The 17,652-nt window shown below is 42.4% G+C and overlaps 1 protein-coding gene across 3 annotated transcripts in view; it reads right to left on the bottom strand.

Annotated features, from left to right (window-relative positions):
- Positions 1–17,652, bottom strand: part of sipa1l3 (signal-induced proliferation-associated 1 like 3) — a 91,098-nt gene that overhangs the window by 19,046 nt on the left and 54,400 nt on the right. For 2 of the 3 annotated variants that reach the window (XM_029445601.1, XM_029445599.1), the window contains exons 1-5: positions 17,443–17,577; positions 16,528–16,609; positions 6,649–7,377; positions 5,053–6,034; positions 2,583–2,713 (exon numbers count right to left, since the gene is read on the bottom strand). In XM_029445601.1, coding sequence (XP_029301461.1) covers positions 2,583–2,713; positions 5,053–6,034; positions 6,649–7,140 — 1,605 coding nt within the window. In that variant the 5' untranslated portion in view covers positions 7,141–7,377; positions 16,528–16,609; positions 17,443–17,577. Of the gene's footprint in view, positions 1–2,582; positions 2,714–5,052; positions 6,035–6,648; positions 7,378–16,527; positions 16,610–17,442; positions 17,578–17,652 lie in introns of those variants that run through there. The other variant, XM_029445600.1, reaches the window with a different exon arrangement.

Genomic DNA, 17,652 nt, shown 5'->3' on the forward strand with positions numbered 1-17,652 from the left:
TGTTGTTGAGTTAGACCCCCTTAAATTTCATACGCTCCCCTTAAAAACAGACCAGGAACTAAAGTTTTATTAATATGACCTTTACTATTTACTCTTTCCCGTCTTGGAGACAGAATACTTTCTAACCTAACCTAACTTACTTATTAATAAAGGTTTTTGACATCCACTTTTTTAACTTTTCTTTTCCTTCTATCTTTAAGTTAAAAGTATTTGCTTGGTTACAAACTTGTTTATTTATTAGTTTTTCCTTTTTGTTTTCTTTGTTGGTATGTGTAAACAGCTTTCTTGTGTTGTGTATAATTGTTTTTTTATCACATATATTATAATTAATAATAATTTTAATTTTTGTGTCAATTGTAACAGGCTGTGTTTTCTGTGTTCTACTTGTTAAAAACACAATAAAATGGTAACAAATAAAAAAAGCCTGGACCCAAAGTAACACAAGAAAGACATACGTAGTAATGCTATTGATACAAAGTTGTTGTCTTGAGAGAGGTCAGAGGTCAGGCTACAGAACCACGCCTCTGGAAAATGGAGGGGTGGATGATTAGCCATCTGATGAGGGATGGTCTCACTTCTCATAATAGTGCCCTGCTGCCCTGCAGCTACACTTTCTCTCCGTCCAAAACACGCGTGTACATATGCAAAGACGCTGTTGGACTCCTGGTCCCCTGCCAAATCTAACCCGTGATGACATGTTTGGTCATCATTCCGACGCTGGCTGTCACGATAGCGATGTGGGCTTCGTAGATAATTTGCAGACTTTCTGGGGAACTCCTGGTCTGATTAGGAGACGGCATTCATCCTACTTTTCAACTCAAGCCTATTAATCAATCCTAAACTAAACTATAACTCTTTAGAAAGCCTTGTTCTTAGTCTTTAGTCTGATTTTTACTGGACTACAAGCCATTAGGCAAAAATATCCTCCTGGATCCATCTTTTTTTATATACGATCACATCATTATTTCTGTCACATGGATTGTGTGTGTTGTTTATTCTCAACACACGACATCTATTGCACGTCTGTCCATCCTGGGAGAGGGATCCCTCCTCAGTTGTTCTCCCATTTTTCCCCCTTTAATTATGGGTTTCTTATGTGGAGTTTTTCCTTGTGCGGTGCGAGGGTCTAAGGACAGAGGGTGTCGTAACCTGTACAGTCTGTAAAGCACACGAGACAAATTTGTAATATTGGGCTATATAAATAAATTTGACTTGTGCTGCCACAGAATACTGCTCCAAAACAGTGAGACTGTAATAACCTTAGTTGGGAGGAGTGGGCACGCGCACGCACACGCGCACGCACACGCACACCACACGCACACACACACACACCTTCATTAAAAATGCACAGCAGACTTTGGAGCTGGCCGGAGAGATAGTTGAAACTCGGAGACTCAAGTGTGCCGCAGAGAAATAAAAACCTGATTGACACGTGGTGAAGTCATGGAGCTTTTGTTTCAACTCGTCAGCTTCTGAGCGACAGCGCAGTGACTGACTGTGACCTGCTGAGCGGAAACATCAGAGGGCTGTGTGTATAAATGTGTCATGGGGGGAGCATGAGGAAGTCTCTCCACCTTGCTGCGTCAGCACTTCTTGACAGACTTAAGGTGGATGGATATTTGAGAGCAGCTGCGGCTTGAGAGAATAAAGTCTGCAATCAATCTCTTTTTCCCCCCCGTGTGGGAACAGTAGGCCTGGGTGTGCTGGCTGTGTCCGTTAGCTGAGCTCTGTGTACTTAGATGGCGGAGAGGCTCCATTGTTGTACCAGAGCTAAGGTGATGAGGCCAGGCAGCCATGTAATCCAGCTAAAAACAACCCAGAGCCAGAGGAAGACAGTCCGGCTACTACATGAACATAACGAAGAGAAGCAAACTTTGCTGTTTGTTTAAGTGACCATGACTATTTTAGTTTCAAGTTGATCGGCCAATCATTTTCCTGATTAATTGATTAGTCGTTTGGATGGATCTCAGTTTACCAGAGACCTCACATTTCCATCAGGTCCTCCTTCACATTATTCCAGTAAGAAGGGGAGAGGTATTTAAAACTTTTTTTCCTAGCTCTGTTCAAACCTTGGAGACCAACTTCTGTACAATATTGTCAATAATAATCTCATATTGATACCACAATAACATATTGAAAAAAAGCGTTGGTGCTCTGGAAGCAAAGTCTCTGAAAGTAAATTAAGATAAATGTCAGGTTTGTAGTTTTTGAAGAATCCTAATTAATTCTAAATGATCACTTAAATACATTATATGTATTTGAGCCATCAAAGTGGAAAAGTGGTTGTGTGTGCGCCCTGTGAGAGCAGGCCAATGCAGCCAGTGTTTGGTTTGGCTTTGCAGTGCAGAGACTGGGCAGGTGGAATTTTCCACTGGCAGAGACGAGACGAGAGGGAGAGAGGGGTTGAGGGGGAAGGTTAAAACCAGGGCAGAGAGGGTGAGGAGAGTCACGGGTAGGAACACAATGGGAGGTAAAATGAAAGTAGGTAACTAAGTAAGTAATTACCTTGATTGTGCACACTCATACTGACTCATCATTCAGAAAACTTCAGAACAAAGACACATACGGCAGATCCTTCATACCTCGTTTGTTCTGACGATGAGGCGGTACTGGTACTGGTCTTTCAGGTCTTTGGTGTCATCCAGTTTTTCCCTGCGGATGCTCACGGCCACAGCGCCCATCTTCTCGTCTGTCCCAAAGTAGTTTGAATGCTCTGGTGAAGGACAAGAAGAGATGGTAAGCAAAAATATCAAAATTTAAAAAAGTTTTTCGCTGGTTTTCTCTTATATGATAGTAAACTGAATGAATGGGTTTCGGACAGTTGGTCGAACTAAACTAAACAAAACGATTAAATATGTCAACTTTGTACCAACATTTCATAGACCTTTTTAAAATACTATCAATGTTTTATAGACAGACAATGACATCTAGTAATCAATACTCATGTAATTGCAAAATCTATTACGCTAACACAAGGCATAACCAAGAGAAAATTATAATTGCTCCTAAAGAAAGGTGAAGATTAACGGACTCTATACGGTGTTGTGTGGTTAGAGATGCTGAAAATGTTCCTGATGTCGTTGTGCAGGAGCTTCACTTCAATAAAATACAATTAAATACTGTGTTTAACAAAAAGGCACAAATATGTCCTCCGTAAATGCAAGAAACAAACAAAATGTGGTGTCATAAATCAGCAATTACCATTCTGTGGCGTGTTACCCGTGCTGACAAACAACATATTCATCCATTAAGAGGCTGAGACAAAGCTATCAACGCATTTCACAAGCATCTTGCATGTTGTCTTCTAAAGCTCCTAAGCTAAGCCGTGGTAATGCCAACGCCACAGGCAGTGTGGGAGTCGAAGGACAAATTCATTCTGGGAGAAATCTAGCTCGACAAGTATTCCTCTTCTATCCCCCGTCTTACTGGAATGAACCAGGACTACAAACACGTTCGGAGACTCAGGCCTGCTTAGCTTCCATGCCATGTCCTGTGGTGAAAATGTCAGCTTTTTGATGAGGCTTTCTGACAAAACACACACACACACACACAACACACAACACACAACACACAACACACAACACACAACACACAACACACAACACACACGTACGTTCTGGGGGACAGCTAAGCTGGAAACGAGTCAGCAGATGAACATATTTTTGCAATAATAACCTTTATCTGTGTGGCTGCAGGGCTGTCTCACACACACACACACACACACACACACACACACACGCTTGCTTGCACACATGTGCACATAACAGCATCTGTCACTAATTAGGGTGCAGCCAGATGATGCCTGCCAAGAGGTTTCATCCGCAGTGTCTGAAGAGGTGATGTTGACAATATATGCCCGCAAACACGTGTACATACGAATGAATGGGCACACACCTTTACTCTCTGAAGTTAGGCGTTACTTCTGACACTGAAAACCAGATGTAAAACAACGCTTCACTGGCAGACCAGGTTAAGTGGTACTTGTGATCGTGTAGAGAGGCAGGTGGGGTATCATCAGCTCAGAGTTAGCCAACAGTCCAGTTGCAGGTACATGTGTAATAAAAACTCTGGGAGCGTTGCCAGCTTGGCCCCCTCTTCTCTGATCACTCAGGCCCAGCTGGATATTAACAGCTGCAGAATGAGATGTGGGGAATGACACTGGAGAAACGAGATCTACGCTGTCTAACTCATACGCACGAATAACAGCAAGGTGCCCAAATCAAAGTACAAAATGGGACCAGTATGTATACGCTGCTAAGCCAAGAGACACTAACAGCAGTTATTATTATTAGCAATTAATCTTCACATCACTATTACCCAGAATTCTCAGGTGACATCTTCAAATTGTTGGTTTAGTCCAACCAACAGTCCAACATGCTTTCTTTATTTTATCCACAATGATATAAAAACAGAGAAAAGCAGCCCGTTCTCACATTTGAGAAACTGGAACTAAGAATGGTTTACAGTTTCTGCTTGAAAAGTCTCTTATACAATTAGACTGCTTTCAGACGATCCACTAATATTGATAAATGGACTTAATGTCTTGGCACAAGCTTTAACTCATTATTGATTAACGTCAGTATGAGGCATATTGTTTGCAAATGTTTACATTTTTATTTTGTTTAATCAACTAATAATATAATAATAAATAATAATAATAATAAATAATAATAATAATAATAATAATAATAATAATATTATAAGAAATTGTGAGAAATGTCATGTTCTCAAAGTGAGCCCAAAGTAACATCTGCACGTCCAAGTGAATCTTTAACGTCCAGATGGCTCAATCGTTACTTGCATACTTACTTACTGTTGCATCGAATTGCTTTAGGCTACTTGTCTTAATGCCCTTTTTATGTTTCACGTAAAGCCAAAGAATTGCCCTGTTCTTGAAAAGGTGCTATACAAATAAACCTGCCCTACATTTTTCATTCACTCTTAATGGCATAAAAACTGCATAAGCATCTCTAAACCCAGTTACAACAAATTGGAAATGGAGGATTCAAATCGAAGCAAATTTGCCTGATAGTAAATGTGTCTCGGTGTTACCTTTCCCATGGAAATAGTCTCTGTAGTACCGGGCCCCCAGGTCTACATGCTCGATGCCGTACAGTTTCAGTCGGTCCAGTCTCGTAACCTGCTGTTCAATAGGCACCTCCAGCACTGAGACGCTGGCGTTGCTCCTCCTCAGCCAACCCCTCGCTCCGTCTCCTCCTCTGTCTCGCTCTGCTGACGAGCTGAGAAAGCTGATGTTGCGTTCTCCGTGGCCACCGGTCTCATTGAGGAAGTGGGGGCAGCAGAGGAGCAGAGGGCTCGAGCTGTGAGCTCCAGGAGGCCCGTTCATGGGGTCCATGCCCAGAGAGAGAGTCATGGAGCCGGGGTCGAGGCTCAGGGTCAGATCCTCTATGCTGGAGTAAACTGGGTCGTTCACACTCGGAGCTGAGGATCTGGAAACGGACAGGGACACTGACGCAGCTGATGCCCCCGTGGCGGTGTTCCTCCTCTGGGCAGCGTAGCCCCGCTGGGCTGCCGCCTCATGGAGGTCAAACAGGATGCTCTGAGCATCGAAGTGGACAAAAGTCTTGGGGCACACCCACGGTTTGTAGGAGGCGTCTGCTAAACCTCGGCCACCCCCGTCCTCACTAGTCTCTCCTTTCCCTCCATCCAGCTCACCCCGACTAGAGCTTCGAAGTTTCCTGAACAAAGAGGAGGTGCCCAGTGACGACTCCGTCCCTCCACTTTTCTTCCTCACTCTCTCAGCTCCGTCCTTCCTTCCTGACCCTCTGTCGTCCCCACCTGTGGGACCAGGTGAGGGAGCAGACGGGAAGTGTGCGCTGGGTGGAGAGTCTGGAGTGCGCAGCAGCTCCCCGAGGCGTATGGGTGCTGAGCTCCGCTGGTCAGGCCTCTCCTGGTGGAACTGGCTGAGCATGTCGAAGAAACTCTGCTCAGGAATGCCCTGGATGTCGATGGAGGATGTGCTGCCATACTCTCTGAATATGTTCCCCATCCCGCCACCGCCATGAACCTCCACCTTAAAGCAGAAAGGGGTGAGACTCTTCAGTTTATGATGACATAGGGCTGTCACTATATCCGATTTTCCTTACACGATTATTGTGGACAAAAGAATCCATGATATCTTTAGAAAAATATATAAGACTAATAATAATGCTGACAGTCAAATATATATATATATATATATATATATATATATATATATATATATATATATATATATATATATATATATATATATATATATATATATATATATATTTATATATATATATATATATTTATATAAACATAAACTATGTGCATGAGAACAGAAGTGTAAAACAGAGGAGAGTTGAAAGTGACCACACAGTATATATGCCATTGTCATTATAAATGACATGAGGTCGAGTTGCAGTCTCGACTGATGATGCTCATAATAATGTTGTTATTTGTGATAACAGCATGATAGTCACTGGAACTATTATTTCCCCATGTGGTTTGAAGTAGCTCTTCGCCACTATAACTTCACGTGTAATCCTCTTGGTTTAGTTGTACGTCAGTGTAAACACAAAAACCCTACAGAACTAAAACGGCAACCCCCCTGTTTTCCTCGACCAACACTACAGGTGTGACTGGAGGTTGAAGACTCACCTCATTTTCATCCTGTTCGCTCAGCGTCACCTCGCTGTTTGAGCGCTGCCTCAGTGGCGGGAACACTCTCAGGCTAAATTGTGGATTTCTTTCAACGCTGAACCCTCCTCCTCTGAACTCTACGTCCTTGGACCGCCGTCGTGGCAACCTGGCAACTCCTCCCCTCACCAGCCCCATATCAGATGACAAACCTGATGAGGAAATTGAAGGGGAGAACTCATCTACATAGCGAATGCTGCTAATGTGCCCATTTTCAAGCAGCGACTCCCTGGAGTGTGCGCGGCGTGGGGGCCATTCTGCAATCCGCGCCCGAACACCCATTTTGGGCACCGAGACGCGTTGTAGAATGGCCGAGTCTGTGGGGCCAAGAGCCGGGTGGCCATTGGGGGTGTGACGAAACGGAGTGTGCTGGGGCAAACAACCTCCTCCTCCTCCTCCGTCAAGGAGGTCCGAGGAGGTGCAAGTGACCCCTCTGTCTCTGTAGCTGTTCATGGCGCCCCAGGAGAGCTCAGGGCAGGGAGGCAGGGGGCTGGCATCCCATGTCAGGAGGGGTGCAGGGAAAGAGGGAAAGGAGGGGCCCCACGCACACTCTGCTGACGGTGCTACGGCCTCCAGCTCCAAAAAACATCGCTTTTAACTGGCAGAGTGGGAAACACTTTACTGGTCCATTGAGAACCAGTTTGATTCACAACCGGTCGTCTTCTTCTTCTATTTCAGTCCAATGCAGATCTGAGGACAAAAGGGAGAAAAAAATCATTTCAACAAATCTGCTTAAAAAGAATCAGCATCTTTTAAATCACAGAGCTTGTGTGACCCAATTTCTTCTCCACGGGCGCAAAGAAAAACCGAGCGCTGAATTTAGAAAAGAGTGAGTCAGTCAACTGTAAAACAATGTGAGACAGAGAGAGAGAGAGAGAGAAAGAGACAGAGAGAGACAGAGACAGAGACAGAGAGAGAGAGAGAGAGAGAGAGAGAGAGAGAGAGAGAGAGAGAGAGAGAGATAGAGAGAGAGAGACAGAGACAGAGACAGAGAGAGAGAGACAGAGAGGGAGAGACAGAGACAGAGAGAGAGAGCGAGAGCGAGAGAGAGAGAGAGAGAGAGAGAGAGAGAAAATAAGGTGAAGGGATATGACAGAGGATTTCTTCCGTTGAGGCTAATCTCCAGGAGGCTGACAAGGGATATTATTATTATCACACGCGTGCGTTCACACACAAACACTCATATACCCAGAGGACATGAAGGCCGCTCTGCTGCAGATTAAAACCACTGAAACACTTCCGCTAATATAATCCGACTAGAAAGTAATGCAGACAATTGAAACATTTCATCACATATTCACTAAAACACGAGTCTTGGGAAAGACCTACGGTGATAATATATCGCATGTGTGCCTCAGACAGAAGCTACTCTATTTCTACTCTCGCTACAGCGTGAAGCCCAACAACAAACAACACTGAGACGGGGAGAGATGAACAGGGACTTCTGTGGAGACAGAAAAGGGCGAAGGCACAAAGTGACCCAACAGCTGGAGTGGTGAGGTGGGGTAAATCCAGAAATAGTGTGACAGAGTCCAGAAAGAGCAAGGAGGAGAGCGGTACATTGCTCAGTGGACCACAGCGGCGTGCTTTAATAGGACAGTCACACCGCATCAAGTCTTAAAAACCCACCAGCCTTGTGAAGACTCTTGTTTACTCAGAAGCATCTTACGTCTCTCCGGAGGTTTAATTGTGCATCCTATACGTATACATGAATAGTGTGGAGCATTTTGGTTTTATATCAATGCTTTCTAAACGTTTGGTGATCTTAAAAAGAGTATACTAGTGTTGCACTCGTTAAGTTCACGGCAGTCCAGACAAAAGTTTCAAGTCATGGTCACATTTCTTGGGCTGTGAATGTTGCGGTTGTTCAGAGTGACCGGCTGGGAATTCATATTGGAGAATCTTACGATGTGGTTATGACTCCACTGGATGAACCACATTATGAGCTCAGCCAGCAACGATGATATGCTGGCAGTGGTCCACATGCAAACATGAACAAGAGCCTTGTACAACAAATAAACCATCTGCATTGTGTCTCACTGTTAATAAAAAAAAGACTGTATTAATACCACATAGAATGCGACTTAATATCCGTTTTACAATCACACTGGCCAAAGTGTGAAAGAAAACCATCTAGGCTCTAACGAATAGTTTGAAGCTTCATTTATAACGATGTTGAGATTTGAATCGTAAATCAACATTTGAATGCTGCGCAGCTTCTTCTTCTTTTTTTGCATGTCTATTCATTCTGTTTAAAGCCGGCATTTTTGCTCAGTCGCAGACAAAGATTAGCTACACTAACAGTATAATTATTAGACTGTAGAGTTAGATTCCAGTGGTGGCTGGAATTGCTTCCAATGGTAGCACTTTTTCCGACTTGTGTGATCCAAACATTTCCAATAACTCCAGGGTGTTGTTAAGTCCAAAAAAGATAAATGTAATCATTTTCAGATTTCACAACAAAAATCTAAGCTGAATATTCGGCTTAAATCCATATTTGAAACTTTCAAAAACAATATGTTCACTGCGGTCCACTCGCACCGGAATTAACAGGGCGGTGTAGCAACAATCTCACAGCACAATAAATTACATGTATATAACCACAATAACAAAAAATCCATTTTATTTTTCTTACAGTGATGAAGTATCATATTGTGTGATATCACAATAATATCTTCATTCTAAACCTCAATAGAAGCTTTGAATGGTAAAATAATAATAATAATAATTTAAATAATGAAACAAATCGGTACAGCCCTACTTATTTCATGTAAGTTTCTGCTAACATCGACACACTTCCCCATTATAAGACAACAAGCCTCTACTCCCACTACTTACTAGAACTAGTGACAGTGTTGGTCTGATGATCGGACTTTGACTTACAGTGTATAATGTCTCCCAAAAGCCTGCAATCGGATACAAAAACATTATATAACCAACATTACTGCTGATGGCAGGTAAAAGAAAATAAGGTCTTTTTACTTTTGAGGAAACTAAATTTCAAAGCTTTAAGACTTTTTAAGACTTGCAGATAACCTGATTATATAAATCGACATGAAATATGGAAAACATGATAATAGTCTGGGGGGTGGGGGCTAAATGTCTAAAATGTAAATGTGCTGAAACCATTCCTACTGTAGTCAAACTGCTACTCTTCTTTTTACCTGAATTTCCTTTTCCAATCCTCGAGTTTGTGTCTAATCTCATTCTCTATTTAGCTCTCCATTCCTGGATTTAAAGCTCCTTTATCTACACAAGTCTCTCCTCAAACCGCCAGTCATTGAAATATCTACACTAAATTTACGCAGAGTGTAAACGCACGTCATCTGCATCTCTACCTTTTATGTGCTCCTTTGGTTTTGCTACTTTGACTTTTTCATGCATCTTTCTGTCATGTATGAAGCCTTCCCGTCACTCTTTTCTCTCACCTGTTTTTTATCATCACAACATGTGATTCGACCACATATTTCAAAACTTTGTCAGTATGTTCAGATCTTATTCAGATTAATCAGACAATAGCGGTAACATCTTTACTCCTCAAACAAAAGCTTTCAGGAATTAAATTCTATGATTCAACAAAAAGCAGAAAAACAAAAACACCCACACAACGATGTATAATCATCTAGACTCACAACATTAAAATCAAAGCACTTTCACCTATGCTGCGGTTTACTGGCTTTTAAAAACACTTTTCTGAAAAGAAAAGCTAAACAATGACTCTTTCCAGTAACTTTAAGAAAACATACATTAGAAATTTAATGGGATCTACATTCGTCTCTCTCCGGCTGCCTCAGTTTATGTGAAGTCTACAAATGTCGACTCCTGGGTGGACTATCTCGTTATGAAGTCCAATTTGCATATTGTTGAGCTTTTCATTGTGTCAACGCAGCTCACAGTGGTTTGTGTGTGTTTTATGATACACAACGCCTTTTATGAGTCCTCACTGAATTCATTTTTGGCCTTCCGACTGCATTACTCATTCACGCACACAAAACTCAATTCACAGCAAACAAAATCCCCCTATAGTCATACAGCCACGCAAATGTATCATGTCTTTGTTTTTGGAGAACCACAGGCACTTTCGGGCCAAAGGCTCCCGCTCTGATCATGCTTTTCTGACAGAGTCTTTCCTCATCCGGAAAGGCCGTCCTGTGATCCACTATCAAGCCCAATCCTAGATTACCCGGCCCCAGCTGCAAGAGCTGCAGAATGGCTTCATTATGTGTCTGAGGAGCGAGAGAGAGAGAGAGAGAGAGAGAGAGAGAGAGAGAGTGGGCTGATCTTTATGATCTTTACCAGGGACTTCTGTCAGCACACAACCCATCAGAGAGAAATATACCTGACTACTTTTAACAGCCAAAGAGCGATAGATATGCACTTTATCTGACAGGTTTAACACCGATAAATGATGTCAAAGAGAGGGGGGTAGCTTTGCAATGTATTTATCATGCAAAGAAGTTCATTCTCGACAGTTGGAGCAGTACGTGTGACAAATATTTCTGAAACTCAAAGTCCAAGCTTCGTCGGAAAAGAGGGGAAGAATAAACTGTATACTAGTAAATCACATATTTGCTTCATTGATGAAATGACGAGCAAGTTGTAAAGCCACAGCACTTTAAAGTAGAATTAATGCCTCTTTAAAACTATTAAAGTTGCAGTTTACATCTAGGTCTGTCCAAAATCACTCCATCATTTTATCCTATTAGACATTTGTGTGATATTGTCATAATTAGCGTATGGATTTTTGAGTTATGGCCAAAAACATGTTTTGTGAGGCGAGAGTGATCTTGACCTTTGACCAATAAAATTGACTCAGTTCATCCTCGAGTCCAAGTGGATGTTTGTGCCAAGTCAGAAAGACATTTCCTCAAGAAACATTATGCCTCCAGCCGGGGCTGTCGCCAGCATGGTAGAATAAAATTATTATCAACCACAAGGAAAAGGTTAAAAAATAAATATATAATTCAGAGAGAAACACGTGAGAATGAAGCATTAATCTCCATCAAATGCAGTCAGAATTGAGCAGACTGAGGCAGCCTTGGCCCAGACTTCACAGGATAAAGTGCAGACATTTAACGACTTTTAATTACCCAAATACAGTAATTATTCAGCTCTGGGATGCACCTCCCCTGTTTGGACTCCCCCCGTCTATCCCATTCATGCTTCTTCCCTCTTCTCCCTCCACACCCGCTCCGACTTGCTCTGCACGATGCAGGCTTGGCCCGTACGCCACAGACACACACCAAGCCTGGTAATTACACTGGTTAGATGGTAGTAATGACAGAGTTAGCAGAGGAGTACAGCTTCCAGAGGAATGAGTGTACTCTGTGTGGAGGAGGTGCCCGCTGAATCTGCTGCTTGCTGGTATGTCATAGCGGTACGGGCAGATCTGAGATCAGCGTTGAGAGCTTGTCACAAATGTGGAAGCATCAGAGATGAGGAGAGATAGACCCGCCATATGTTTCGGTCTCTGCTGTTGCAGAATGCAGCCTAATTATATATTATATGAGAGTGAAGCAAATAAAAAGATGTTCAGGCAACGACCAAAGGCTTCTGAAAATCTACAATTATCTAAATGATTTTATATATATATATATATATATATATTTATTTATTGTGTCAAGGCAGCCCAAAACATGTTTTTTTTTTTATCCTTCAAGAAAAAACTCCCCAGACATCAAACATCAAGCAGTTACTGTAAATGCTTGAATTAAGCAAACGATGCCAGAGAGCGAGCTAGATTATGGGCTGGTTTGAAGAACAGATGGTGGTACATATGACTGGCAGATGGCAGACAGGAGACGAGCAGAGCACGACACGGTAATACACAATAACACAATACAGTGCTGGCAGGGACGGCACATACAGCATTCGTGCCACCATGGCTTCTGAAGGAGCGGACCAACCAGAAGGGGATATCAGGTCTGAACATCAAATACTCATGTAGACACATGTACATGTGAGGTCTCTTACATTTGTCTTTCTTTAATATTTTTATTATTGGGCCGATACATTCAAAGGACTTGGTCTTGGCTAAGAAAACAAGATTCTCTTAACATGAGATTTGAAAGGTATATCCCCCTTTCTTACAGCATAGTGTTGTTGCAACACAAAGGGATCAATAACTTAAATGTAGTATATAAAAGAGATGCAATTTACTTAGGAAGACAAAAATAAAACCCCAGCTCTGTAAGAGTTTAACATTAAAAGACGTGCGCCTTTCAAAGGAAGTGGTAGAGTTAAGTTGTCTGGGATCATGAGTGAAGTTCAGTGTCCCAGATGTTTCATTGTGCTGTAGAGTGGAGAGTAGTTATAAAAAGTTCATGAAGAGTGGTTACAGGATGACTGCCGGTGTCTGTTTCCCTGATGTGATTGCAGAGGAAACCTGCTTTCCTTTCTACAATAACAGATTTGATAAACACATTTGATGTTGTGCTGGCAATATGAGCCAAATAATCATCCAGACATCACACTCAAACCCCGCTATAAGAGAACAGTGTTTTCTTTTTCTACGGCAAAAAAATGTCCCACATAGCAAGAAAAATGCAAAGTCATCTTACCTAAAATATTAACAGTGGTAGCACAAAGATGCATGCACAACTTTACGTGCAATACTAACTGCCAGCGATAGCGGAAGTGTGTCAGAGGCAAACTGAACCACTCCATCAACAACTCAACTCTACAGGAAACACAGAAAACAACATTGACAAATCAGAACATTGTGCTGGAAGGAAATAAACAGTGGAAGCCTCTGACTCTGGTCTATATTGAGCTTGTGAGTGTGTTTGGTTTATCTGGAGGCGACATCTCTCTCCTTCCAAGACTGGAGCTTCACTAAGCTACAGCTCTCTCCCCGACGCCCTGCTCTCCTCTCCACTCACTTTCCTTCCCCAGTCTCTCCCAACCCCGCTGTCATTGTCTCCACTGATTTCCATCTACATTGTTTTGCTGAATCCCGCTGATGTCGCTATTGTCATTTCCATCCGTCTGTCTGTCAGGCTGCCGTCCCACGACACTGACACAGCTCGAGAGGAGGAGGAAGACCACACACACACATTCAAACATTCAAGTAACAAGTCTAAGGTTTTGCACGCAGTTGGAGGATCACGAATCACAGCCCACATCACCATTCATCATTATTCACTGGTTTGGCTGCAGGAGATGGAGCAGATGAGTGGTGGTGAGAAACCGAGGAGAGGTGGAGGTTGAAATAAGTATGCAAATGTTCATATACTGCAGCGCCTGTATGAAATGTTTCAATATCTCTGGTTGCCAGTTAATCTTTAAAAATTATGTATTATTTAATCTCAGCAGAGGCATTCTCTTTTGGCATACAAGGAGGTCAGGGGTCAGCGTGGTAGTAGCTGTACTTCAACAAGGTAAAGACAGGCTGGTTCATGAACCATGGAGAGGTCTGGTTGAAGGATGGACTTTCTAACCTCAAGCAATTGACCGTTTTCAGTTTTCTGGGACATCATTAGAGAACCACGGTATAAATATGGCAAAATCTTCACCGTTGACTGACGGTCTCAGAGGTGGCCCTGTCGTGTCCTTCCCAGGCTGTGTTCTTAACCTGTGTTTCAGGAGGTTGATTGGTGGAGCTGAGACCTCGTCAGTGATGCAGCACACCTGAGCAGACTGGGCTCAGGCTATAAAGCAGACCTGCAAGATCTTCTCGCTCTCTTCCCTTTGGCCTGCTGACTGCTATTATTATTTGTTTGTGCTTTGTGTATCATTTACTTAATTAAAGTTATTGATCGTGTGGTCTCCCTCCTTGTCACCTCCTTTCGAGCCAGGTTGCGACAAATGGGGGCTCGTCCGAAATTAGTTTGGTGAGTTTTCTAATACTTAAGTTTGAAGCCTGTTTGTATTCAGCTATTAGGTAAAAGTCTCTGGCTTGCCTTTAGAGGAGGGTAGAGTACTAGATTTGGGAGGCCTCAGTCTAGAATTGTGGCTGTTGGTTGTGATTGAGATCAGTTTGTCTGTGTAGGCATAGGTTGGTGGAGTTTCCTGCATAGTTTGCTTTGTTTGGTCATTTGTGCAGACAATTAGTCCTGGAGACACTTGGGGACATTTCAGGCTAGGGTGACAGAGTTGATGGTTTGGGGTGCACATGAGAGAATTGGAGCTTCCCTGGTAGGATGAAGGAACGTTTCTCTTTTGGGATTCATTCATAAAATCTTGGTAATGTTGCAGTGAAAGCGGTTAGAGCAGTTGTCTCGGGGGCACATCCCTGGACTAGAGGGGGTCGCTGTTTGAGCAGTTGCCTTCCTCACACTGGCGGTTATTAGTGCATAAATGCCCACTGTAAGTAACTGCATGAAGACTAGGGTTGAGATTAATACGTTTCTGGATAGGTAGTTAGCGGGAGGGCTCTAATTTTTATTGCACCTCAGGGATCAATACTGTCTGTTTTGGCCACTGTGGCTAACTTTGTTCAGTCTACGTCTGAGGAACTGTTGGATAGTTGTACAAAAGAGCAACTGTTGAAGCTTGTTGAGCATTATGCTGTTGATGTTGGAGAAAAACGGTTAAAAAAGGAAATTAAATGGTCATTGAGGGCTAGTTTAATGGAAAATGGTGTTTTGCCGGCTACACTACAGAGTCCAAGTAAATTGAATTGTTTTAGGTTATACATACATGTTATAATACGACACAACCCTATTTCCATTACCCTCTGTGAGGTGGATGAAGTACTCAGAACTTTTAATTAAGTAAAAGTAGCAATACCACAGTTTCAAAATATTACAATTGTAATATTGTTACAAGTAAAAGTCCTGCATTCAAATGAGTAGTGTGTAGTGTTGAGTAGAGTAAAGATATGTAGTTGCATCGCACCCCTTTCTGTCAGTATCAACAATGTCACCGATTACTCTAAAAAAACATTTGAGAATAAAAGTAGCTGGTCTTTGCTAAACTTTTCTAAATATGTTACCCTTTGCTTCCTAGTGTCGTGTAAGAAAATCCCAGATACCCCTATAAAATATTTTCATAAATACCACAGAAATTGAAGTCTAACGAGTAAAAAACATTGTGGCCAGCACCTTTGTTGACACTAAAGTTAAAGAAAGAAGCACAGACTGACATTTCAGAGGAAGGTCAAAGTGCTTCCTGAAGCCAATAAACAGTTCTGTAAATCAGAAGAAGCTGCTGATAACAAGTTCTTGACAATAACCAGAATTAATCTGCAGCAAGGCGTTACTTGAATCAGAAAGATTTAGTATAGCACACAGAACATTGCATTGTGGGAGTTCCTATTAAGCAGGATGTTGTGTTGCGACTGTGGCAAACTGTTACCGTAGATCTCCTTCGAAGGAAGAAAGAATAAAACCAGTGACCTGCTTTTTATTATCAGTACAAAATTCCAGTGAGGAAGTGCTTTATCTACAAAAAGCAGACAGCTCACCCCTACACTGCAGAAAAATATCCAGGTCATCAAGTCAATTAGCCTTTTATCAAGTCTCTCTTTTCTTATGACCAAACATTCTGCAATTAAAGCGATTTAAATTCTAAGTTAAATCGAAGGAGAATGAAGAAGACGCATCTATAAGTATCTAACAGACACACAAATCAGAACCAGACACAAAGACCATAGAAAACGGGTAATGGCAGACTAAAACAATAACTTGCAGATGACAGTGATTAGAAGTGAAATGCTTACATAACGTATCAAAACAAATCAAGAGAAGCTAATCACAAAGCCATTGTGTGGTGTAAGATACGTTACCGTCTGCCAATAAGTCCACACACACACAGACACAGAGACACAGAGACACAGACACACACACACACACACACACACACACACACACACACACACACACACACACACACACACACCTTGTTCTGCCTTCAGCTATGCAGGTGAAGCAGGTGAGGTTTGACGTCACGGTTCAGGAAGGGAATGCTCAGTATTTTTACTCTGTCGGAGAAAAATGAGAGAAAGAGAGATGTTGTTACGATGTATCCGACATACATCTCAACTTCGAGGAAAGGCTGCGGCTAATCTTTGGTACAGTTATTTAAATGACATGTTTAAAGGGTACGAATAATTATTAAATGAATGTGATGTTAATCTGAACACATTTGCCATATTATGGTGTGACGTTTTTAACCTTTGGTTTGTCACATAATCTGTGTGTGGCAGTAATAATTGAGGGTGTGTATGTTTAATTTTATGCAGAACAGCTGTAATCAGTTCCACGGTTGTAAGCTCATCCACACAGACAGATCTATTGTTTGCGAGGCGTCTGAACAAAGATGCCTGAGGCGGTTTCTCAGTGCAGCATCTGTACTGTAAACACGGTTGCCTACACTCACACTGGCTTGCACACACACACACAACGTCATGTAATATTAGCTCAAATATTGTGTAATAGAACCAGAAATCATAACAGCATTCTCTGCACACTAAAGTATATAGAAACAAACACATGTGCTCTGATCTCCATTGAGCTCTGTGTCCTTTACTCACAACCAGCCTTCATGTTCCAGCTCTTTCTTGAGCATGAATGGAAATACAGAGGAAGAGTGCAGGCAAAGGGAAGGACACTGTGCACTTCGATTAGAGGTCGAGGGGCCTAGAAGCGGAGGGGGGAGGGCTCTTCAAATACAAGTTGGACATTAAACAAGGGGTGATGTGGGGCCAGAGGTGGGGGCGGATGGAATCAGCAGACATAATGTCCTGAGGGGGAGGCCCATTACTGTCAGACAAATACAGTTCCAATCAATACTGATCAATCAGGGTCCACTTACCCTGCCACGGCAAGCATAATATCACTTTGTTTAGCTGAGGGAGGGCAGGGGTGGATGGGGGTCAATGATCGTGTGAGTCTTCTATATAGCAAAGCATCAGTCCTTAAGTCAGTGGCGTCAGCATGGATTTAAGGCTCAGGCTTCACTCCACAGGCCTGAAAATGAAATTAAACTCTGTAAGCGTAAGTGAAAACTTCCCAACCACTTTGC

Source organism: Cottoperca gobio, chromosome 13, assembly GCF_900634415.1.
Source record: "Cottoperca gobio chromosome 13, fCotGob3.1, whole genome shotgun sequence".
Lineage (NCBI taxonomy): Eukaryota > Metazoa > Chordata > Actinopteri > Perciformes > Bovichtidae > Cottoperca > Cottoperca gobio.